We start from the raw sequence: 22,978 nt of genomic DNA, 5'->3' as shown, positions 1-22,978 counted from the left end.
CCAACAGGCTGCTATGTTTAGCTATCAGTTGTTCATCTGCTGCAAGCAGCTCAGCCAAAAGGGCAAGAGCTCCCACCCCAAGGGTAGCAGATAGTTGCAGGTCTCAGCATTCACACAGGAGGGCAGCTGGCAAATCTTGTACAGTGCAAGAGCTCCTGAACAGCTGACAGGTCTTCCAGTATATTCTGCTCCATGATCTTCCTAGGCACAGAGATGAGGCTTGCTGGCCTTGAGTTCCCTGGGTCCTCCTTCCTCCCTTTCTTACAAATGGCAGTGATGTTTGCCTTTTTCCAGTCTCTGGGGACATCTCCTGACAGCCAGGACTTCTCAAAGATGATGGTGAGCAGCTCAGCGACTGCATCAGCCAGCTCCCTCCATACAAACAGCAGCAGGGGGTGGGCTGCTGTCACCAGCGGCACCGTGCCCTGCGTGGACAGCACAGTGATGCTGTGGTGCAGTGGTGCAGGCACACTGTGACTGTACCATGGTGTTGTGTGATTGTGTGGTGGTACAGGCACATTTTGCCTGCTGCACTGGAGGTACTGTGTTGTGGTGCTGCCTCATTCTGGCTGTATGGTGGAGGTGTTGTGTGGGGGTACAGGTGCAATATGGCTCCCTCATGACAGTGTTGTGTGGTGGGCAGAGGGTGTTGTGTGGTGTTAGTGTCACACTGTGGCTGTACCATGGTGCTGATGTGTGGTGGTACTGGCACATTGTGGCTGTGAAGGTGATCACTGTGACAGTGTTACATGGCAATGCTGGCATGTTATGTGTATACCATAGGTTTGTGAGGCTGTGTGGTGGTACCGGCACACTGTAGCTTCCCTATGGGCCTGTGTGGCTGTACCAGGAAGGTGTGTGGTGGTGCTGGCACATTGTGCACATACCATGGACGTGTTACGTGGTGGTACCAGCACACTGTGTCTGCGTTAATCTGCTCAGTGATGGTGCTGTTGCATTGTGGCTGCACTGTGGCACTGTGTGTTGGCAGCAACCCCACTCTATCCGACAGGAGCACGAGGCACTGATGAACGCGGGCTTCAAACCCATGGCGGTGGCAATGCAGCAGATGATTGAGCAGATGCAGGAGGGGAAGATGGAAATGGAGATCTCCTCATGGTGCCACACGGCTGTGAACGTCCTGAGCAATCTGCTCACATCGCTTCAGCTCGTCCTGTCAGACCGTGACAGCAAAGAGGAGAGTAAAGAGGACAGCAATGAAGACAGTGATGTGTAGCCCTGCTCCCTGCCAGCTGTCCAGGCAATAAATTCTGTGATGCTTTCCAGCTGATGTGATTGTGGGGCAGTATACGGTACTGTTCAGGAAAAGCAGAGGAAGCAGCCACAGGAAATGTGTCTGTAGGAGCTGGGTGTGCTTTCCCTTTTGGTTCTGGCTCTTCCTGCCCAGATTGGTTGACAACAGGATGGGTGTTGCCTCCAAACCACTCTGATATGCTGTACCTGTGCCAGCTGCCCCTGCAAGAAGTTCAGGCCACTGCCCAAGCGTTGTGATTTCAGGGAAGCAAGGGGTGTTCCGGGAAAAGAAAACAAACAGCAGGGGGAGGGCTGGGTTTGCTTTCTCTTTTGGTTCCAGCGCTGCAAACCCACATACAGCAGCACAACTATGGACGCTCCGGTGCTCCCGATGCCGGCTCCGCTCTGCCTGGTGACCAACAAGGACGGCGTGCTCGCCCTCAACCCTGCAGCGCTGGCAGTGCTGCAGGAGGTGGCCCAGCCTATGGTGGTGGTGGCCATCACTGGGCCCTACCGCACCGGGAAGTCCTTCCTGATGAACCGGCTGGCACAGAAGCGCACTGGTGAGCAGAGGGGGAAACCCCATCCATTTTGGGGGACGTTCTGTGGGATTTCTGACAGCTCCCTGTCCAAAGGCTTCCCACTGGGCCCCACGGTGTATGCGGAGACCAAGGGCATCTGGATGTGGTGCCTGCCCCACCCACGCCAGCCCAGAGTGACCTTGGTGCTGCTGGACACCGAGGGGCTGGGAGACCCCAGCAAGGTGAGTGCAAGGGTGGGGGGTCCCAGACAGCCCATAGAAGCGGAGCTCCCAGTAACCCCGATATGTGTGCAGAATGATAACCACAGCGATGCCTGGATCTTCACGCTGGCACTGCTGCTCTCCAGCACCCTGGTGTACAACAGCGTTGGCACCATCGACCAGCGAGCACTGGAGCAGCTGCGGTATGGGGATGGCTGGGAGGGAGGTGAGTGTGACAATGGTACTGCAGGGACAACGCTGACGGGGTGACGTGGGTCCCACAGGCTGGTAACGGAGCTGTCAGAGCACATCCGCGTGCGGGAGAAGGACGACAACCCAGCATTCAACTTTGTTGGCATCTTCCCTGGCTTCATTTGGACTGTGCGTGACTTCATGCTGCAGCTGCGGGCCGGTGAAAAGACCCTGAGTGAGGACGAGTACCTGGAGGATGTGATGCGACTGCAGACCGGTATGGCCACCAGCGTGTCCCCAGCGTTACCATGTGTATCCATGGTCGGTGTCTCTGTGCTAACGGCGGCGATGCAGGGGGCGGGCAGAAGGCCCAGGAGCGCAATGAGCTGCGGCGCTGCCTGCGCAACTTCTTCCCCCGCCGCAAGCTGTTCACGATGGAGCAGCCGCCAGCTGACGCCAATCTGACGCGGTTGGAGGAGCTGCGGGAGGATGAGCTGCAGCCAGGCTTCCGGAAACAGGTGGACGCCTTCTGCCGGTACATCTGGGAGGAGGCGCCGGTGAAGGTGCTGCCGGGTGGGCACCAGGTGACGGGCAGCGGTGAGTGGCAGCAGTGTGAGAATGGGTGGCGTGCAGGGGAGGCGTGCAGGTGATGGGGGGATGTGCGTGGCAGTGACACGTGCGGGTGGCCATCACCTCTCACAGCGCTGGCATACCTTATGGAGAAATACGTGGCGGCCATCAGCAGCGGCTCTGTGCCCTGCGTGGAGAGTGCGGTGAAAGCACTAGCGCGGGCCGAGAACACAGCAGCAGTTCAGGCAGCGGTGGCCGAATACCAGCGGGGCATGGAGCAGGGCCTGGTGCTGCCCACAGCCTCATACGACGCACTGTTGGCTGTGCATCAGGACTGTGAGCAACGTGCCATCACCCTCTTCCTGTCCCGTGCCTTTGCCAACCATGAACACCAGTACCATGACGAGCTGGTGGTGAGTTGCTGTCACGCCATGGGGTTTTGGAGGCATGGCTGGGCACTTGAGCACTGATCTGTGGTGCAGCACAAGCTGGAGGCGGCCAAAGAGGAGTTCTGCCAGCGCAACAAGGAGGCGTCGGAGCAGCGGTGCCGCACGGTGCTGCAGGAGCTGTGGAGGGACATGGAGCTCCGCCTGCAGCGTGGGGACTACGTGGCACGTGGTGGTGCTCAGCTGTTCAAGGATGACCTGAACCGTGTGCTGGAGGAGTACAAGCAGCGGCATGACAAGGGTGTCAGGGTGAGTGAGGTGTGGGGGAGTGGGGTGTGGTGGCACCGGGTGCGATGGAACTGTGCCTCATGGTTGTATGGTCAGGCGGAGGCGGTGCTGAAGGAGTTCCTGCGGGAGCACGAGGGGCTGGCACAGGTGCTGAAGGCCACTGAGGTGCAGCTGGAGCTGGCGGAGCGGCAGCAGGAGGCGGCAGCAGCCGAGGCAGAGGTGGCCCGGAAGGCGGCAGAGGCATGGAAGGAGGAGCAGAAGCGCAGCATGGAGGAGTACGAATGTCAACTGCAGCAGCGGATGAAGGAAGAGCAGCGCACATGGCTGGAGGAGCAGCAGCGCGTGCTGGAGCACCACAGGAAGGTGAGTGCTGCAATGGTGTTGTGAGAGTACCATGGAGGAGCTGTGGTGGTAACAGCACATTGTGGCTGTGCTATGGCACTGTATGCTGCTACTAACACCGCTCCCTGTCCCACAGGAGTATGAAGCACTGCTGCGGGAGGGCTTCACGCGTGAAGCAGCAGCCCTGAAGGAGCAGATCAGAGAGCTGCAGGAGATGATGAGACCACCCAAGTGCACTGTACTCTGAACTTGCTGAGCATTGTGCCACCATTCCAGTCTGGTGCGGCAGGCATGGCAATGAAGATTGTCACCAAACTGCAATGTGTGACATAGTCTGTCCCCCAGCAGCTGTCCCTGCAATAAATCCAGTGGCACTGCCCAGGCGTTATCATTTTGGGGAAGCACAGGGCTTCATTCCAGGAAAGCAAAGGCAGCAGAACCAGAGGGTGGACTGGGGGGCCTGAATGTACTTTCAGTTTCAGTTTCTGAATGGTGGCCACCACAGGAAAGTCCTCAAATCATAGAATCATAGAGTCAGAGAATCATAGAATGGCTTGGGTTGTTAGGGATCTCAATGACCATCCGCTTCCAACCTCTCAGATGCAGGCTGGTTGGCCACCACCAGCTCAGGCTGCTCAGGGCCCCTCCACGGCCTTGGGCACCTCCAGGGATGGGGCACCCACAGCTCTGGACAGCAGTGCCAGTGCCTCACAGCCCTCTGAGTGAAAAACCTCCTCCTCATAACTCACCTAAATCTTTAAGTTTAAGACCATTCTCCTCTGCCCAGTCACTATTTGACCCTGTAAAAAGTCACTCTCCCTCCTGCTTATGTGTCCCTCACGTAATGGAAGGTCACAGTGAGGTCATCCCAGAGCCTTCTCTTCCCCAGGATGAACACTCCCAGCTCCCTCAGACTGTGTTTGCATAAGAAGAGGCGCTTCAGCCCTCTGAGCTTCTTTCTGGCCCTCCTCTGGGCCTGCTGCAAAAGCTCCACGTCGTTCTCGTGTTGGGGGTCAAGACTCTGATGTGCAGAGCAGAGGACAACAATCTCCTCCCTGCCCACTGCCCCTTATGTGTTGATGCAGCCCAGGATGCAGGTGGCCTTTCTGGGCTGCAAGCGCACACTGCTGCCTCGGGTCCAGCTTTCATCCACCAGGACACCCTAGTCCTTACCTCAGGGCTGCGCTCATGGAGTTCTCCCAGTCTGCACAACTATCTGGGGTTGCACCCCAACCCAAGTGCAACACCTTGCACTGCGCCTCCTTGAACCTCCTTATGTTCACATGGACCCACTTCCAAAGCCTGTCCTGGTCCCTGTGGATGGCGTCCCTTCCTCCTCTTGTGTCAGCTACACCACTCAGGTTGGTGTTGTCAGCCAACTTGCTGAGGGTGCACTCAATCCTACCATGACACTGACCAAGATGTTGAAGAACAGCAGTCCCAAGAAGGTCCCCTGGGGGACACTGCTCGTGCCCGGCCACCACCTGGACATTGAGCCACTGAGCACAACCACCTGACTGTGACTATCCAAGCTATTTCTTACCCACCAAAGAGACGACTTTCAGAACTCATCTCTCCATTTAACAGAGAGGGATGTGGTGCAGGACTGTGTCAAAGGCCTTGCACAACTCCAGGTAGATGACATCAGCTGCCCTTCCGTTGTCCACCAATGCTGTCATTCCATCACAGAAGCCCACCAGACAGGTCAGGCACCATTTGTCTTTGGCAAAGCCATGCTGGCTGCCTCGTGTCACCTGGTCGTCACTCATGTGCCTTACCATGTCATTCAGGAGGATCTGCTCCATGATCTTCCTAGGCACAGAGATGAGGCTTGCTGGCCTTGAGTTCCCTGGGTCCTCCTTCCTCCCTTTCTTACAAATGGCAGTGATGTTTGCCTTTTTCCAGTCTCTGGGGACATCTCCTGACAGCCAGGACTTCTCAAAGATGATGGTGAGCAGCTCAGCGACTGCATCAGCCAGCTCCCTCCATACAAACAGCAGCAGGGGGTGGGCTGCTGTCACCAGCGGCACCGTGCCCTGCGTGGACAGCACAGTGATGCTGTGGTGCAGTGGTGCAGGCACACTGTGACTGTACCATGGTGTTGTGTGACTGTGTGGTGGTACAGGCACATTTTGGCTGCCGCACTGGAGGTACTGTGTTGTGGTGCTGCCTCATTCTGGCTGTATGGTGGAGGTGTTGTGTGGGGGTACAGGTGCAATATGGCTCCCTCATGACAGTGTTGTGTGGTGGGCAGAGGGTGTTGTGTGGTGTTAGTGTCACACTGTGGCTGTACCATGGTGCTGATGTGTGGTGGTACTGGCACATTGTGGCTGTGAAGGTGATCACTGTGACAGTGTTACATGGCAATGCTGGCATGTTATGTGTATACCATAGGTTTGTGAGGCTGTGTGGTGGTACCAGCACACTGTAGCTTCCCTATGGGCCTGTGTGGCTGTACCAGGAAGGTGTGTGGTGGTGCTGGCACATTGTGCACATACCATGGACGTGTTACATGGTGGTACCAGCACACTGTGTCTGCATTAATCTGCTCAGTGATGGTGCTGTTGCATTGTGGCTGCACCGTGGCACTGTGTGTTGGCAGCAACCCCACTCTATCTGACAGGAGCATGAGGCATTGATGAACGCGGGCTTCAAACCCATGGCGGTGGCAATGCAGCAGATGATTGAGCAGATGCAGGAGGGGAAGATGGAAATGGAGATCTCCTCATGGTGCCACACGGCTGTGAACGTCCTGAGCAATCTGCTCACATCGCTTCAGCTCGTCCTGTCAGACCGTGACAGCAAAGAGGAGAGTAAAGAGGACAGCAATGAAGACAGTGATGTGTAGCCCTGCTCCCTGCCAGCTGTCCAGGCAATAAATTCTGTGATGCTTTCCAGCTGATGTGATTTTGGGGCAGTATACGGTACTGTTCAGGAAAAGCAGAGGAAGCAGCCACAGGAAATGTGTCTGTAGGAGCTGGGTGTGCTTTCCCTTTTGGTTCTGGCTCTTCCTGCCCAGATTGGTTGACAACAGGATGGGTGTTGCCTCCAAACCACTCTTGATATGCTGTACCTGTGCCAGCTGCCCCTGCAAGAAGTTCAGGCCACTGCCCAAGCGTTGTGATTTCAGGGAAGCGAGGGGTGTTCCGGGAAAAGAAAACAAACAGCAGGGGGAGTGCTGGGTTTGCTTTCTCTTTCGGTTCAGCGCTGCAAACCCACATACAGCAGCACAACTATGGACGCTCCGGTGCTCCCGATGCCGGCTCCGCTCTGCCTGGTGACCAACAAGGACGGCGTGCTCGCCCTCAACCCCGCAGCGCTGGCAGTGCTGCAGGAGGTGGCCCAGCCTATGGTGGTGGTGGCCATCGCTGGGCCCTACCGCACTGGGAAGTCCTTCCTGATGAACCGGCTGGCACAGAAGCGCACTGGTGAGCCAAGGGGGAAACCCCATCCATTTATTGCGGGGCGTTTTGGGGTATTCTGGGGGATTTCTGATGGCTCACCACCTGCAGGCTTCCCGCTGGGCCCCACGGTGCAGGCAGAGACCAAGGGCATCTGGATGTGGTGCCTGCAGCACCCACGCCAGCAGGGAGTGACCTTGATGCTGCTGGACACTGAGGGCCTGGGAGACCCCAAAAAGGTGGGTGCCAGGGGGAAAGGCTGGCCCCACATCTCTCCCCAGAGTCCTCCAGAACACCCCTAACTCTGCTGTGGGCACAGGGTGACAGCCACAATGACGCCTGGATCTTCACACTGGCGCTGCTGTTGTCCAGCACCCTGGTGTACAACAGCATAGGCACCATCGACCAGAAGGCACTGGAGAACCTCGAGTATCCTGCAGGGATCTGGGTGGATTGGGGGGGAGGGGAGGGGAGGTTGGGGGAGGAAACTTGGGGCTATGGGGGGAGTTGGGGAGCACAGGACGCGGGCTGCAGCTGTGGGATTGGGGCAATGTGAGATTGAGTTGAGACTGGGGGGTTTGGGGTGCAACTGAGCATTTGAGGCTACAGGGAACCTGGGGAAAACCTGCGTGACATGGGCAATGCAGGAGTTGTGGCGAGACTGGGGGATGTTGGCAATGCTGGAACTGGGATTTGGGGGAAAACTGGGGGAACTGGGCGATGCAAGAGCTGGGGTGAAACAGATCTGGGGCAAAAAAAAATTGAGCAACCTGAGACTTTGGCTGAAGCTGTGGCATTTGAGATGAAACAGCAGGATTTGGAGAAGTTGTAGGATTTAGGGCAGTGTGGGACTTGGAGTAAAACTGGGCTTTTACTCGGGATCTGGGGAGCTGTGGCATTTGGAGGGGGCATAGGACTTCAAGGTGAAACTGAGGGATTTAAGTGTGATTCAGGGTCTAAGAGGGGTGCAATATTCAGGGTGTAGAAGGGCACTGTGGGGGGGGGACACAACACACAGAGGAGGACAGAAATATTTGGGGGGCACACAGCATTCCAGGAGGGGATGCAGAATTTGGGGAGCGTTGTGCTCCTGAGCGGGGCCAGGCTGGTGACACAGCTGTCGGAGCTGATCCGGGTGCGGGACAGGGACAAGGACGGCAACAACAGCGTTGAAAGAGAAGATGAGGCCGAGGACTGCGAGTTCGTGCGCTACTTCCCCAGCTTTGTGTGGGTGGTGAGGGACTTCACGCTGGAGCTGCGCGTGGGCGAGCGGCCCATCAGTGAGGATGAGTACCTGGAGCAGGTGCTGGAACTCAAGCACGGTGAGTGCTGGCCCCGTTGGGGTCATTAGGGTGGCGCTAACGAGCGGCAGCACCAACAACAGCTGTCTGCCTGCCACAGGGCATGGCCGCAAGGTGCAGAACTACAATGGGACGCGGCTCTGCCTCCGCAACTATTTCCCCACACGGAAGTGCTTCGTGCTGCCTCCGCCACTGGGCACAGAGGAGTGCGGGCGCATGGAGGAGCTGCCCGAGGCTGCACTGGCCCCACGTTTCCTCCAACAGGCAGCCCAGTTCTGCAACTACGTGCTGAGCTCCACCAGGCTCAAGACGCTGCCTGACGGCAGAGCACTGACAGGGCGAGGTAAGGGGAGGATGAAATGGGGGAAAAGGGGACATGGGGTGATGACGGTGACACAGAGGACAACAAGGGGACAATTGTGATGGCAACACAGGACAACAGGGTGACAACGCACTGACTGCAAGCTGATAATAGTGATGTCGTCATCACAGACAACAGGAGGACCATGGGAGGACAGTGATGGTGGCAAACTGGATGACGGTGTGACAGTGGCAAAGGCAATATGGGACAAGTGGGATAACTGCAATAGTGCCGTGGGACAACAGGGTGAAAACGGGGTGGCAATGGTGACACAGGACAACAGGGGGACAATGACAGTGGCAACATGAGACAATGGAGGGATAACACTGGGGACAGCAGAGTGACGACAAAGGGACCAAAGGGATACAATGGCAACACAGTACAGCAGCATGAGAATGGTGAAACAGAACAGAGTGATAACAGGATGCCAATGGAGACACAGGGCAACGGGGCAACGATGAGATCAGGAGCAACAGAGTGACAGTTGAGTCACAACAGCGATGGTGCGACACATGGCAACAATGGGGTGATGACAGGGTGACATGGGGCAAAAAACATGGGGACAACAGCAACACACAGCAGTAAGATGCCAATAGTGAGGGAGGTGTCACTGCCATTCCCCACAGCCCTGTGCATGCTGCTGCAGAGCTATGTGGAGGCCATCAACAGCGGGCATCTGCCCTGCCTGGAGGGAGCAGCAGCAGTGATGATGGCCAACGAGAATGCAGCGGCGGTGGCGGCAGCGCTGGAGGCCTATACCAGGGGCATGCGGGGGCTGTCACTGCCCACAGAGCCTGCACAGCTCTCGGCCGCGCATGGGGAGCACCTGCATGAGGCACTCATTGTCTTCCAGCGTCGCAGCTTCCGGGATCGTGACCAGGAGCACCAGCGGCGCCTCATGGTGCATGGCCCACCCCTACCGCTTGGTGCCACAGCACTGCCCCTGTCCTCACAGCCCTGCTCCTATCCCCACTATTCCCATGACCTCGTCATCATTGCCACAGCACTTCCCATCCCTTGGCACCCTGTCTCCACTAACCTGTCCACACAGCTTACTCCCCACCCCTGTAAGGCTGCTCTTGTCTTCATGACCTTGTCCCCATTCCCTCAGTGCTCTCCAACTCCATGACCCTTATCCTCACTTCCCCCCAGCACTGCCTCTGTACCTGTGCTCCTATCAGCACTCTCCCCATCCCCACAACCCTGTCCCTGTGACACTCTCCCCATCAACACCATGACCCTGACCCCATCCTGACCCCCAGGAACAGATCAGCACAGAGTACAGCCACCTGCAGGAGGAGAATGATGAAGCATCACGGCGGCACTGCAAGGCACTGCTGGCTGAGCTGGCACAGGCACTGCATACCAGCCTGGCCCATGGGGCCTACACACAGCCCGGAGGCTACCGCGCCTACGAGGCCGAGCGGCAGCGGCTGCTGGAGGGCTATCGGCAAGCGGAGGGCAAGGGCCCCAAGGTGAGGGCAGCTCTAGGTAGGGGAGCAGCTACAAGGCGGCGGGGGCCGAGCCTCAATCGTGTGGGGATGCACAGGCCGAGGAGGTGCTGAATGAGTTCCTGGCGGAGCGTCAGGCAGAGGCAGAGGCAGTGCTGAAGGCAGACAATGCACTGAGCGAGGCCGAGAAGCAGCTGGAGGGTGAGCGGCGCATCCCAGTGCTGTCCCTTCTCTCCTCCCCCCCTCACCCATCCCTGTGTCCTCTAGGGACAAGGGGAATCTCACAGCGTTCCCATGTTCCAGGGGCCATGTCCCCTGGGGACAGCTCATGGCTTCCCCATGTACTTTGGGAATCCCTTCAGGGACATCTCATGATGGCCCCATCTCTTGAGGAGTCTCCTCCACCGGGGACATCCCACAGAGTCCCCACATCACTTGGGGTGTCCCAGCATGCCCTGGACACACCTCAAATTGTCCCTTTCTCCTCCCTGAGGACCCCTCACCCCATCCCCACATCCCCGCACTCTGTCCCCGCACCCCTCCATCCCCTCCCCACATCCTTTTGCACTGTCCCTTCGCCCCATCCCCGCGGGCCCCAGGGACCCCACACCCCGTTCTTTAGCCAGAAGCAGAAGGCTCAGCTCCCGGGTACCCCTCACCCCGCCTCTTTGTCCGCAGACCAGAAGCAGCAGGCGCAGCTCCTGGAGCAGCGGCAGAAAGCGATGGCGGAGCGCGAACGGCAGCTGGAGGCGCTGCTGGAGGACGAGCGCAACAGCTACGCGCAGAACCTGCAAGCCCTGGAAGCCAAGATGCAGGCGCAGTTGGAGAGCGCGCAGCGGGAGTGGGACAGGGCGCTGGAAGCGAAGCTACGGGAGCAGAGAGAGCTGCTGCAGCGCGGCTTCAGAGAGCAGGCGGCGCTGATGGAGCAGGAGCTGGCGGCGCTGCGGCGGGAGAGCAACAACAACAGCAAGCAGGAGCTGGCGGCCTCCATCCTCGACGCCGTGCGCGCCGCCTGCGACCTCGTCAGCATGGTAAAAGTGTCCAAGCTCGCCAAGTTACGGGGAACAGCAGCGAAGGCGACTGCACGCCGCTAAACCTCCACCCGCCCCTCTTCGGAGGCCCAATAAAGCGCTCATCCCACACCCCCACTCTCCTCTCTCCGCTTTCCTCTCTCCGCGCTGCTCTCCTGCGGCGCTTCCGGCGTGGTGACGTCACAACCCGGGCGACAGGAAGCAACTGCGCCCCCTTGCGGCTGCACCGCAGCACGGCGCTGGGAGGGAAGGAATAGGGGAAGGAACAGGGGAGGAACAGGGGAAGGAGCGAAATCTCGCGGCAGGGATTGGGTGGGACGACCTCGCGAGAGCGTGGGCTTTCCGGCTTCTCGCAGGCGGCGGCGGTGGGGGCGGTGCTCACTTCCGGGTGTTCCGTGCGTGTGGGTGGCAGCGAGGGGAGGGACGGAGGGAGCGATCGGAGCGCCACTGGGCCAAAGGCGCCCGGTGAGAGCGACTGGGTTTGGGGACCGAGGCCCAAGGAGCCAGGTCCAGGGCTCGGATCCAGCACCAACGGGTAAGCCCTAAGACAGAGCCCAGGGCCCAGCCCGAAGCCACAGCAGGTGACTGTTTTGTTGTTCTAAGAGCACCGGTCAATGAGGCAGAGGTGACTTCCGTAACAAGGCAAGCATTGGATGCGCACCAAAGCAGGAGGCATCCAGCCTGCAGGCTCTTCCTGTCTCCCAGTCCCAGGCACTGGCGATGCCTGGATCGTTTGAAAACCCTTCAGCTTTCACCTATCTGCTCTAACCTGAGCTGAAGTCCACTTTGTGCCTGCAACACAATGCAGTGTGCCACAAGGCAGCAGAGCAGCATGGTGCCAGGCCACTGCGGGTGAGGATCTGCTCTGATCTGAAGAAGTAGTGCAGAATGTATTTTGTAGCTTGTCCTTAGAAAAAGTAGAAATACAGTATATTCTAGTAGCATATGTTAGGAATATGGTTGTTGAATTGTGTGAATAATTCTCGCTTGCAAAACTGCAGTAGTTTTTTAAATGTTGCAAATAGTATGGGTATAGTATTGTAGACTAGAAATCATGTTGTACGGCTATTCTATTCTGCTTTGATGAGACACCCTCAGCAAACGAATAGCAGGCTTATCAAACATCAAAGAAGCCACGGCCTCCACACAAGGCCAAATTGTCTCACTCTGTCATTAGGTTGGAATGCAACAGGCAGGCATCAGGATACTCCCCTCTGTCCTCCTAAACTTATCCCTATCCAGGGACAAGCAGATGTCTAGAAATAATGGCCGAGTGCTGAATTAGCAAATGTTAACGATTTTGGCACCTATAAACTACTTACAATTGGCATTCTCTTACTGAGCTTGCATCAATGGAGAAAGTTCATCTGGAGGACAAGCGAGGAAGGCCATTGGATGAAGTAAAAGACTGTCAGTTGGACTGTCATCATGCAAAAAGGATGCTAGATGGTAGGAGAGACCGTGGAATAGAAGACTGGAGACCTCATAACTCACTACCTGAGATAGGCCTGTCTATGTTATCTGTCTCACACGTAATTAATGAATATGTATTGCCTGTGGAAATATAAGGGATTCTGAATTATGTAAGCTCTGAGGCACTTACGCTGGAAATATCCCCGGAGCTTCCTGGCACCATAAGAAACATACCTGCTTTATAACTTCACACGGGGTATAGAGTTTGATTCCACATGTCAGCTCACATGCAACAGCAGTGGGTACAGAAATAAGGGAAATCATAGAATCGTAGAATCACAAGGTTGGAAAGGACCTACAAGATCATCTAGTCCAACCATCCTCCCATTACCCTTGCTACCACAAGCCACTAAACCGTATCTCGTAGCTCCTCATCCAGATGCCTCTTAAACACTGCCAGAGGTGGCGATTCCACCACCTCCCTGTGCAGGCCATTCCAGCGCCTGACCACTCTCTGAGAGAAGAAGTGTTTCCTTATGTCTAACCTAAACCTCCTCCGGTACAACTTGTGGCTGTTTCCTCAGATCCTGTTTGTTACCTGGGAGAAGAGGCCAAACCCCTCCTCATCACAGCCTCCCTTCAGGAAGTTGCAGGGTGCAATGAGGTCTCCCCTCAGCCTCCTCTTCTCCAGACTGAACAATCCCAGCTCCCTCAGCCGCTCCTCGTAAGACTTGTGCTCCAGACCCCTCACCAGTTTTGTTGCCCTTCTCTGGACACGTTCCAGGGCCTCAATGTCTTTCTTGTAGTGAGGGGTCCAAAACTGAACACAGTACTCGAGGTGTGGCCTCACCAGTGCTGAGTATGGGCGGATGGTTACCTCTCTGCTCCTGCTGGCCACACTATTTCCAATGCAGGCCAAGATGCCGTTGGCCCTCTTGGGCCATGCTGTCGGCTCGTGTTCAGCCGAGCATCAACCAACACCCCCAGGTCCCTTTCCTCTTCACAGTCATCTAGCCACTCTGCCCCAAGCCTGTAGCGCTGCATGGGGCTATTGTGGCCACAGTGCAGGACCCAGCACTTGGCCTTGCTGAACCTCATCCCTTTCGCCTCAGCCCAGCGATCCAGTTTATCTAGATCCCTCTGAAGGGCCTCCGTACCCTCAGGCAGATCGACACCACCTCCCAGCCTGGTGTCATCTGCAAACTTCCTGAGGGTACACTCAGTCCCCTCATCTAGGTCATCAATAAGGATATTAAACAAGATGGGCCCCAGTACCAACCTCTGGGGGACACTGCTTGTAACGGGTCGCCAGCTGGACTTAACTCCATTAACCACTGCCCACCGGGCACGGCCCTCTAGCCAGTTCCTTACCCAAAGAAGGGTATACCTGTTTAGGCCACAGGCAGCCAGTTTCCCCAGGAGAATAGTGTGAGAGAGTGTGTCAAAGGCTTTGCTGAAGTCTAGGTAGACTACGTCAAGAGCCTTTCCCTCGTCTACTAGTCTGGTGACCCAGTTGTAGAAGGAGATGAGGTTGGTCAAGCACAACCTGCCTCTCATGAACCTGTGCTGCCTGGGCCTGATCCCCTGGATGCCATGCACGTGTCATGTGATCTCACCCAAGATTATTTGCTCCATGACTTTCCCTGGTACCGAGGTCAGGCTGACAGGCCTGTAGTTCCCCGGATCCTCCTTACCGCCCTTCTTGTAGATGGGAGACACATCGGCAAGCCTCCAATCTTCCGGGGCCTCTCCAGATAACCAGGAGCGCTGATAGATGGTGGAGAGCAGCCCGGCAATCACCCCCGCCAGCTCCCTCAGCACCCACTAGGATGGAGCCCGTCTGGTCCCATGGACTTGTGACAGTCCAGATGGAGGAGGAGCTCTCTGACTGTCTCCACCTGGAGTCACCGGGGTGTATTCTGCATAGCATCCCAGACTTCCAGGCCAGGGAATAAAGTGCCCTGAGGATAACTGATCTGCCTATTAAAGGCGAATGTAAAGAAGGCGTTGAGGACCTCAGCCTTCTCCTTATCCTCAGTGGTCACATTCCCCAGTGCATCAAGTAAAGCATGGAAATTTTCCTTGGATCTTCTCTTACCATTGATATATTTGTAAAAGGATTTCTTATTCTCTTTTACTACAGTGGCCAATGTGAGTTCAGGTTGGGCTTTTGCCTTCCTAACTCCCTCCCTGCGTACCTTAGCAACTTCCTTGTAATCTCCCCAAGTCGCCTGTCCCTTCTTCCAGAGGACATAGACTCTTTTTCTTCCGGAGTCTCAACAATAGTTCCTGGTTCATCCATACCGGTCTTCTTCCCCTATGGCTCACCTTACGACATTCAGGGACAGCGTGAAAGAAGCTGCGTAACTCAGAAGACCTAAAGGGCTCCACCCCTTTCAGTCATTCAGGTGCATTGCACATGCACAAAAGCACATGCACCCATTTGCAAAGGGCGCCTTCAGTTTCCAGCACTGGGATGGAGCCCAGCACTGATGGCATGTAGCTGCTTCCACCTCTGTAAAATCCCTGGCCCTACAATAACAAGCTGGTGTGACAGAGGAGGATGGATACCACGTGTTCCACCTCTGAAGATGAGCTGCTCATTAACACGGAGAGGCAGGTGAGGAAAGGGTTTCCTGCAATAACATATCCCCACCTTCCTTAGCTGCAGGCCATCAGCCTGATCCAAGGCCGGAAGAGTGGTCCTCACCCAGCCAAGGAGAAGCAGATCAGAGAGCTGCAGGAGGAGATGAGATCATGCAATTGCACTGTACTCTGAACTTGCTGAGCATTGTGCCACCATTCCAGTCCGGTGCGGCAGGCATGGCAATGAAGATTGCCACCAAACTGCAATGTGTGACATAGTCTGTCCCCCAGCAGCTGTCCCTGCAATAAATCCAGTGGCACTGCCCAGGTGTTATCATTTTGGGGGAGCACAGGGCTTCATTCCAGGAAAGCAAAGGCAGCAGAACCAGAGGGTGGAGTGGGGGGCCTGAATGTACTTTCAGTTTCAGTTTCTGAGTGGTGGCCACCACAGGAAAGTCCTCAAATCATAGAATCATAGAGTCAGAGAATCATAGAATGGCTTGGGTTGTTAGGGATCTCAATGACCATTCGCTTCCAACCTCTCAGATGCAGGCTGGTTGGCCACCACCAGCTCAGGCTGCTCAGGGCCCCTCCACGGCCTTGGGCACCTCCAGGGATGGGGCACCCACAGCTCTGGACAGCAGTGCCAGTGCCTCACAGCCCTCTGAGTGAAAAACCTCCTCCTCATAACTCACCTAAATCTTTAAGTTTAAGACCATTCTCCTCTGCCCAGTCACTATTTGACCCTGTAAAAAGTCACTCTCCCTCCTGCTTATAAGTGTCCCTCAAGTAATGGAAGGTCACAGTGAGGTCATCCCAGAGCCTTCTCTTCCCCAGGATGAACACTCCCAGCTCCCTCAGACTGTGTTTGCATAAGAAGAGGCGCTTCAGACCTCTGAGCTTCTTTCTGGCCCTCCTCTGGGCCTGCTGCAAAAGCTCCACGTCGTTCTCGTGTTGGGGGTCAAGACTCTGATGTGCAGAGCAGAGGACAACAATCTCCTCCCTGCCCACTGCCCCTTATGTGTTGATGCAGCCCAGGATGCAGGTGGCCTTTCTGGGCTGCAAGCGCACACTGCTGCCTCGGGTCCAGCTTTCATCCACCAGGACACCCTAGTCCTTACCTCAGGGCTGCGCTCATGGAGTTCTCCCAGTCTGCACAACTATCTGGGGTTGCACCCCAACCCAAGTGCAACACCTTGCACTGCGCCTCGTTGAACCTCCTTATGTTCACATGGACCCACTTCCAAAGCCTGTCCTGGTCCCTGTGGATGGCGTCCCTTCCTCCTCTTGTGTCAGCTACACCACTCAGGTTGGTGTTGTCAGCCAACTTGCTGAGGGTGCACTCAATCCTACCATGACACTGACCAAGATGTTGAAGAACAGCAGTCCCAAGAAGGTCCCCTGGAGGACACTGCTCGTGCCCGGCCACCACCTGGACATTGAGCCACTGAGCACAACCACCTGACTGTGACTATCCAAGCTATTTCTTACCCACCAAAGAGTCGACTTTCAGAACTCATCTCTCTCCATTTAACAGAGAGGGATGTGGTGCAGGACTGTGTCAAAGGCCTTGCACAACTCCAGGTAGATGACATCAGCTGCCCTTCCGTTGTCCACCAATGCTGTCATTCCATCACAGAAGCCCACCAGACAGGTCAGGCACCATTTGCCTTTGGCAAAGCCATGCTTGCTGCCTCGTGTCACCTGGTCGTCACTCATGTGCCTTACCATGTCATTCAGGAGGATCTGCTCCATGATCTTCCTAGGCACAGAGATGAGGCTTGCTGGCCTTGAGTTCCCTGGGTCCTCCTTCCTCCCTTTCTTACAAATGGCAGTGATGTTTGCCTTTTTCCAGTCTCTGGGGACATCTCCTGACAGCCAGGACTTTTCAAAGATGATGGTGAGCAGCTCAGCGACTGCATCAGCCAGCTCCCTCCATACAAACAGCAGCAGGGGGTGGGCTGCTGTCACCAGAGGCACCGTGCCCTGCGTGGACAGCACAGTGATGCTGTGGTGCAGTGGTGCAGGCACACTGTAGCTGTACCATGGTGTTGTGTGATTGTGTGGTGGTACAGGCACATTTTGGCTGCCGCACTGGAGGTACTGTGTTGTGGTGCTGCCTCATTCTGGCTGTACGGTGGAGGTGTTGTGTGGGGGTACAGGTGCAATGTGGCTCCCCCATGACAGTGTTGTGTGGTGGGCAGAGGGTGTTGTGTGGTGTTAGTGTCACACTGTGGCTGTACCATGGTGCTGATGTGTGGTGGTACTGGCACATTGTGGCTGTGAAGGTGATCACTGTGACAGTGTTACATGGCAGTGCTGGCATGTTATGTGTATACCATAGGTTTGTGAGGCTGTGTGGTGGTACCAGCACACTGTAGCTTCCCTATGGGCCTGTGTGGCTGTACCAGGAAGGTGTGTGGTGGTGCTGGCACATTGTGCACATACCATGGACGTGTTACATGGTGGTACCAGCACACTGTGTCTGCATTAATCTGCTCAGTGATGGTGCTGTTGCATTGTGGCTGCACTGTGGCACTGTGTGTTGGCAGCAACCCCACTCTATCCGACAGGAGCATGAGGCATTGATGAACGCGGGCTTCAAACCCATGGCGGTGGCAATGCAGCAGATGATTGAGCAGATGCAGGAGGGGAAGATGGAAATGGAGATCTCCTCGTGGTGCCACATGGCTGTGAACGTCCTGAGCAATCTGCTCACATAGCTTCAGCTCGTCCTGTCAGACCGTGACAGCAAAGAGGAGAGTAAAGAGGACAGCAATGAAGACAGTGATGTGTAGCCCTGCTCCCTGCCAGCTGTCCAGGCAATAAATTCTGTGATGCTTTCCAGCTGATGTGATTTTGGGGCAGTATAAGGTACTGTTCAGGAAAAGCAGAGGAAGCAGCCACAGGAGGCTGCTGTAGGAGTGTCTGTAGGAGCTGGGTGTGCTTTCCCTTTTGGTTCTGGCTCTTCCTGCCCAGATTGGTTGATAACAGGATGGGTGTTGCCTCCAAACCACTCTGATATGCTGTACCTGTGCCAGCTGCCCCTGCAAGAAGTTCAGGCCACTGCCCAAGCGTTGTGATTTCAGGGAAGCGAGGGGTGTTCCGGGAAAAGAAAACAAACAGCAGGGGGAGGGCTGGGTTTGCTTTCTCTTTCGGTTCCAGCGCTGCAAACCCACATACAGCAGCACAACTATGGACGCTCCGGTGCTCCCGATGCCGGCTCCGCTCTGCCTGGTGACCAACAAGGACGGCGTGCTCGCCCTCAACCCCGCAGCGCTGGCAGTGCTGCAGGAGGTGGCCCAGCCTATGGTGGTGGTGGCCATCGCTGGGCCCTACCGCACCGGGAAGTCCTTCCTGATGAACCGGCTGGCACAGAAGCGCACTGGTGAGCCAAGGGGGAAACCCCATCCATTTATTGCGGGGCGTTTTGGGGTATTCTGGGGGATTTCTGATGGCTCACCACCTGCAGGCTTCCCGCTGGGCCCCACGGTGCAGGCAGAGACCAAGGGCATCTGGATGTGGTGCCTGCAGCACCCACGCCAGCCAGGAGTGACCTTGGTGCTGCTGGACACTGAGGGCCTGGGAGACCCCAAAAAGGTGGGTGCCAGGGGGGAAGGCTGGCCCCACATCTCTCCCCAGAGTCCTCCAGAACACCCCTAACTCTGCTGTGGGCACAGGGTGACAGCCACAATGACGCCTGGATCTTCACACTGGCGCTGCTGTTGTCCAGCACCCTGGTGTACAACAGCATAGACACCATCGACCAGAAGGCACTGGATCACCTCGAGTATCCTGCAGGGATCTGGGTGGATTGGGGGGAGGGGAGGGGAGGTTGGGGGAGGAAACTTGGGGCTATGGGGGGAGTTGGGGAGCACAGGACGCGGGCTGCAGCTGTGGGATTGGGGCAATGTGAGATTGAGTTGAGACTGGGGGATTTGGGGTGCAACTGAGCATTTGAGGCTACAGGGAACCTGGGGAAAACCTGCGTGACATGGGCAATGCAGGAGTTGTGGCGAGACTGGGGGATGTTGGCAATGCTGGAACTGGGATTTGGGGGAAAACGGGGGGAACTGGGCGATGCAAGAGCTGGGGTGAAACAGATCTGGGGCAAAAAAAAATTGAGCAACCTGAGACTTTGGCTGAAGCTGTGGCATTTGAGATGAAACAGCAGGATTTGGAGAAGTTGTAGGATTTAGGGCAGTGTGGGACTTGGAGTAAAACTGGGCTTTTACTCAGGATCTGGGGAGCTGTGGCATTTGGAGGGGGCATAGGACTTTAAGGTGAAACTGAGGGATTTAAGTGTGATTCAGGGTCTAAGAGGGGTGCAATATTCAGGGTGTAGAAGGGCACTGTGGGGGGGGGACACAACACACAGAGGAGGACAGAAATATTTGGGGGGCACACAGCATTCCAGGAGGGGATGCAGAATTTGGGGAGCGTTGTGCTCCTGAGCGGGGCCAGGCTGGTGACACAGCTGTCGGAGCTGATCCGGGTGCGGGACAGGGACAAGGACGGCAACAACAGCGTTGAAAGAGAAGATGAGGCCGAGGACTGCGAGTTCGTGGGCTACTTCCCCAGCTTTGTGTGGGTGGTGAGGGACTTCACGCTGGAGCTGCGCGTGGGCGAGCGGCCCATCAGTGAGGATGAGTACCTGGAGCAGGTGCTGGAACTCAAGCACGGTGAGTGCTGGCCCCGTTGGGGTCATTAGGGTGGCGCTAACGAGCGGCAGCACCAACAACAGCTGTCTGCCTGCCACAGGGCATGGCCGCAAGGTGCAGAACTACAACAGGACGCGGCTCTGTCTCCGCAACTATTTCCCCACACGGAAGTGCTTCATGCTGCCTCCGCCACTGGGCACAGAGGAGTGCGGGCGCATGGAGGAGCTGCCCGAGGCTGCACTGGCCCCACGTTTCCTCCAACGGGCAGCCCAGTTCTGCAACTACGTGCTGAGCTCCACCAGGCTCAAGACGCTGCCTGACGGCAGAGCACTGACAGGGCGAGGTAAGGGGAGGATGAAATGGGGGAAAAGGGGACATGGGGTGATGACGGTGACACAGAGGACAACAAGGGGACAATTGTGATGGCAACACAGGACAACAGGGTGACAACGCACTGACTGCAAGCTGATAATAGTGATGTCATCACAGACAACAGGAGGACCATGGGAGGACAGTGATGGTGGCAAACTGGATGACGGTGTGACAGTGGCAAAGGCAATATGGGACAAGTGGGATAACTGCAATAGTGCCGTGGGACAACAGGGTGAAAACGGGGTGGCAATGGTGACACAGGACAACAGGGGGACAATGACAGTGGCAACATGAGACAATGGAGGGATAACACTGGGGACAGCAGAGTGACGACAAAGGGACCAAAGGGATACAATGGCAACACAGTACAGCAGCATGAGAATGGTGAAACAGAACAGAGTGATAACAGGATGCCAATGGAGACACAGGGCAATGGGGCAACGATGAGATCAGGAGCAACAGAGTGACAGTTGAGTCACAACAGCAATGGTGCGACACATGGCAACAATGGGGTGATGACAGGGTGACATGGGGCAAAAAACATGGGGACAACAGCAACACACAGCAGCAAGGTGCCAATAGTGAGGGAGGTGTCACTGCCATTCCCCACAGCCCTGTGCATGCTGCTGCAGAGCTACGTGGAGGCCATCAACAGCGGGCATCTGCCCTGCCTGGAGGGAGCAGCAGCAGTGATGATGGCCAACGAGAATGCAGCGGCGGTGGCGGCAGCGCTGGAGGCCTATACCAGGGGCATGCGGGGGCTGTCACTGCCCACAGAGCCTGCACAGCTCTCGGCCGCGCATGGGGAGCACCTGCATGAGGCACTCATTGTCTTCCAGCGTCGCAGCTTCCGGGATCGTGACCAGGAGCACCAGTGGCGCCTCATGGTGCATGGCCCACCCCTACCGCTTGGTGCCACAGCACTGCCCCTGTCCTCACAGCCCTGCTCCTATCCCCACTATTCCCATGACCTCGTCATCATTGCCACAGCACTTCCCATCCCTTGGCACCCTGTCTCCACTAACCTGTCCACACAGCTTACTCCCCACCCCTGTAAGGCTGCTCTTGTCTTCATGACCTTGTCCCCATTCCCTCAGTGCTCTCCAACTCCATGACCCTTATCCTCACTTCCCCCCAGCACTGCCTCTGTACCTGTGCTCCTATCAGCACTCTCCCCATCCCCACAACCCTGTCCCTGTGACACTCTCCCCATCAACACCATGACCCTGACCCCATCCTGACCCCCAGGAACAGATCAGCACAGAGTACAGCCACCTGCAGGAGGAGAATGATGAAGCATCACGGCAGCACTGCAAGGCACTGCTGGCTGAGCTGGCACAGGCACTGCATACCAGCCTGGCCCGTGGGGCCTACACACAGCCCGGAGGCTACCGCGCCTACGAGGCCGAGCGGCAGCGGCTGCTGGAGGGCTATCGGCAAGCGGAGGGCAAGGGCCCCAAGGTGAGGGCAGCTCTAGGTAGGGGAGCAGCTACAAGGTGGCGGGGGCCGAGCCTCAATCGTGTGGGGATGCACAGGCCGAGGAGGTGCTGAATGAGTTCCTGGCGGAGCGTCGGGCAGAGGCAGAGGCAGTGCTGAAGGCAGACAATGCACTGAGCGAGGCCGAGAAGCAGCTGGAGGGTGAGCGGCGCATCCCAGTGCTGTCCCTTCTCTCCTCCCCCCCTCACCCATCCCTGTGTCCTCTAGGGACAAGGGGAATCTCACAGCGTTCCCATGTTCCAGGGGCCATGTCCCCTGGGGACAGCTCATGGCTTCCCCATGTACTTTGGGAATCCCCTCAGGGACATCTCATGATGGCCCCATCTCTTGAGGAGTCTCCTCCACCGGGGACATCCCACAGAGTCCCCACATCTCCTGGGGTGTCCCAGCATGCCCTGGACGCACCTCAAATTGTCCCTTTCTCCTCCCTGAGGACCCCTCACCCCATCCCCACATCCCCGCACTCTGTCCCCGCACCCCTCCATCCCCTCCCCACATCCTTTTGCACTGTCCCTTCGCCCCATCCCTGCGGGCCCCAGGGACCCCACACCCCGTTCTTTAGCCAGAAGCAGAAGGCTCAGCTCCCGGGTACCCCTCACCCCGCCTCTTTGTCTGCAGACCAGAAGCAGCAGGCGCAGCTCCTGGAGCAGCGGCAGAAAGCGATGGCGGAGCGCGAACGGCAGCTGGAGGCGCTGCTAGAGGACGAGCGCAACAGCTACGCGCAGAACCTGCAAGCCCTGGAAGCCAAGATGCAGGCGGAGGCGGAGAGCGCGCAGCGGGAGCTGGAGCGGGCGATGGAAGCGAAGCTACGGGAGCAGAGAGAGCTGCTGCAGCGCGGCTTCAGAGAGCAGGCGGCGCTGATGGAGCAGGAGCTGGCGGCGCTGCGGCGGGAGAGCAACAACAACAGCAAGCAGGAGCTGGCGGCCTCCATCCTCGACGCCGTGCGCGCCGCCTGCGACCTCGTCAGCATGGTAAAAGTGTCCAAGCTCGCCAAGTTACGGGGAACAGCAGCGAAGGCGACTGCACGCCGCTAAACCTCCACCCGCCCCTCTTCGGCGGCCCAATAAAGCGCTCATCCCACACGCCCACTCTCCTCTCTCCGCTTTCCTCTCTCCGCGCTGCTCTCCTGC

The 22,978-nt window shown here is 57.0% G+C and overlaps 3 protein-coding genes across 3 annotated transcripts; all 3 read left to right on the top strand.

The window, feature by feature from the left end:
• The first annotated feature begins 1,592 nt into the window (after positions 1–1,592).
• On the top strand, positions 1,593–4,151 carry LOC121106627 (guanylate-binding protein 1-like). The gene is made up of 9 exons (XM_040646507.2): positions 1,593–1,817; positions 1,890–2,017; positions 2,090–2,199; positions 2,281–2,465; positions 2,543–2,785; positions 2,891–3,171; positions 3,241–3,453; positions 3,529–3,795; positions 3,911–4,151. Exons 1-9 carry the CDS (start codon positions 1,625–1,627, stop codon positions 4,019–4,021), a joined length of 1,731 nt encoding a protein of 576 aa, XP_040502441.1. The 5' UTR covers positions 1,593–1,624; the 3' UTR covers positions 4,022–4,151.
• A 2,842-nt stretch (positions 4,152–6,993) lies between these two features.
• LOC121106625 (guanylate-binding protein 1-like) lies at positions 6,994–11,436 on the top strand. The gene is made up of 9 exons (XM_040646504.2): positions 6,994–7,202; positions 7,287–7,414; positions 7,495–7,604; positions 8,280–8,497; positions 8,577–8,819; positions 9,464–9,738; positions 10,100–10,312; positions 10,387–10,489; positions 10,967–11,436. The coding sequence occupies exons 1-9, from the start codon at positions 7,010–7,012 to the stop codon at positions 11,380–11,382; spliced, it is 1,899 nt and encodes a 632-aa protein (XP_040502438.1). The 5' UTR covers positions 6,994–7,009; the 3' UTR covers positions 11,383–11,436.
• Positions 11,437–11,734: 298 nt separating this feature from the next.
• Positions 11,735–22,936, top strand: LOC121106623 (guanylate-binding protein 1-like). The gene is made up of 10 exons (XM_040646503.2): positions 11,735–11,854; positions 17,892–18,706; positions 18,791–18,918; positions 18,999–19,108; positions 19,783–20,000; positions 20,080–20,322; positions 20,964–21,238; positions 21,600–21,812; positions 21,887–21,989; positions 22,467–22,936. The coding sequence occupies exons 2-10, from the start codon at positions 18,514–18,516 to the stop codon at positions 22,880–22,882; spliced, it is 1,899 nt and encodes a 632-aa protein (XP_040502437.1). The 5' UTR covers positions 11,735–11,854; positions 17,892–18,513; the 3' UTR covers positions 22,883–22,936.
• The last annotated feature ends 42 nt before the right edge of the window (positions 22,937–22,978 follow it).

The sequence above is a fragment of the Gallus gallus genome, chromosome 12 (genome assembly GCF_016699485.2).
Source record: "Gallus gallus isolate bGalGal1 chromosome 12, bGalGal1.mat.broiler.GRCg7b, whole genome shotgun sequence".
NCBI lineage: Eukaryota > Metazoa > Chordata > Aves > Galliformes > Phasianidae > Gallus > Gallus gallus.
This window is presented reverse-complemented; position numbering and strand designations above follow the sequence as displayed.